General features: G+C 45.0%; 1 protein-coding gene across 1 annotated transcript; it reads left to right on the forward strand.

The window, feature by feature from the left end:
- The first annotated feature begins 503 nt into the window (after positions 1–503).
- On the forward strand, positions 504–819 carry LOC308506531 (large ribosomal subunit protein eL36-like). The gene has a single exon (XM_081070235.1). The coding sequence runs from the start codon at positions 513–515 to the stop codon at positions 810–812; it is 300 nt and encodes a 99-aa protein (XP_080926361.1). The 5' UTR covers positions 504–512; the 3' UTR covers positions 813–819.
- The last annotated feature ends 818 nt before the right edge of the window (positions 820–1,637 follow it).

The raw sequence follows: 1,637 nt of genomic DNA on the forward strand, positions 1-1,637 counted from the left end.
CATACATCCTCATTTCCTTATCCTTACCTCCTCCCTCACTTATTTTAAAGTTAAGTTTATCTTGTGTTATTATATTTATGTAAACTATTTTACAACCTTTTGGAATAAAAAGGGGAAATATATATGTTATATACATAATATTCCCTTTATCTGATTTATGCCTCAACATCTCCGCATAACAACCATTCCTTTTTAAAAAGAAAGAGAGAGAGATTAAAAAAACAAAGTATTCTACTTAAAAATCTCTGTCCGGTGGGCTCTCAACCACAAGGTTGCCGGTTCAACTTCTCCACTCCTGCAAGGGATGGTGGGCTGCGCCCCCTGCAACTAATAACTGGTAACTGGAGCTGAGCTGCGCTCTCCACAACTAAGATTGAAAGGACAACAACTTCACTTGGAAAAAGATCTGGAAGTACACACTGTTCCCCAATAAAGTCCTGCTAAAAAATAAAAAATCTCCCTTCAGCCGCGGCAGCCATTGAGGAGCAGCAGCCGTGGCTCTGCGCTACCCCATGGCGGTGGGCCTCAACAAGGGCCACAAGGTGACGAAAAACGTCAGCAAGCCGAGGCACAGCCGCCGCCGCGGGCGCCTCACCAAACACACCAAGTTCGTGAGGGACATGATCCGAGAGGTGTGCGGTTTTGCCCCCTATGAGCGGCGTGCCATGGAGCTGCTCAAGGTCTCTAAGGACAAGCGGGCCCTGAAGTTCATCAAGAAAAGGGTGGGGACACACATCCGAGCCAAGAGGAAGAGAGAGGAGCTGAGCAACGTCCTTGCAGCCATGAGGAAGGCAGCAGCCAAGAAGGACTGAGCCCCATCCCCTGTGTATGTAATAAAACCTTTTCGGTAAAAAAAAAAAAAAAAAAAAAAAAAATCTCTGTCCTTCTCATTAAATTCTTGTTCATCCTGTACTCTGGGTGTCTTCCAAATTTGGCTGAAGGAAGTTTCAGCAAAATTAGGACATCTCTGTTCTTCCAGACAGCACTTATTAGGTTGTATTAATTATTATCTGTTCTTCCAGACAGCACTTATTAGGTTAATGTACTGATAACATGTATTAATGGTTTATTTCCATATTAGTCTTCTTCACCAGACTAGAAGAACAAAGAACATTTTTCTTCCTCACTACTTCCTTCAACAATAACTTCCTGAGACCTACTCTGTGCCAGGTTATACACTGGGAACCAGAAGCCCTGCTATCAGGGAATTTATGTTAGGACATGCTATTCACCTTCGTAGGCTGTGGCATATTACTGGCACTCCATAAACATTTACTGATTGAATGAAATGTCAAGCAACTCCTCACCCCGCCACCCAATGTAAGCCTATGAATATGACATAAAACTCATTGGTACCTCTACACACTGCAGTTCTTACGCGGAGTACCTTGCACACCTTTAAAAATTGTGCAGTTGTTGAGCTGGCAGAGCTACTGTTAGCCTGAATCAGCGGGCAAGGCAGCACTTAGCCTTCTGGTGTCCTGAAAGAAAAGAAAAGCGTTCTGCACTGAAAACTCTCCCAAATCGTGTAACTTCAGGTCTCGAAAACCCTGATTCCGGACCTGGCACCAGGGTGCAAGAAGAGAGCTACGCTGGCACAGCCCCCCGGCCTTTCCGGGACCACACTCCACCGCTAC

The sequence above is a fragment of the Rhinolophus hipposideros genome (assembly GCF_964194185.1).
Source record: "Rhinolophus hipposideros genome assembly, chromosome: 13".
NCBI lineage: Eukaryota > Metazoa > Chordata > Mammalia > Chiroptera > Rhinolophidae > Rhinolophus > Rhinolophus hipposideros.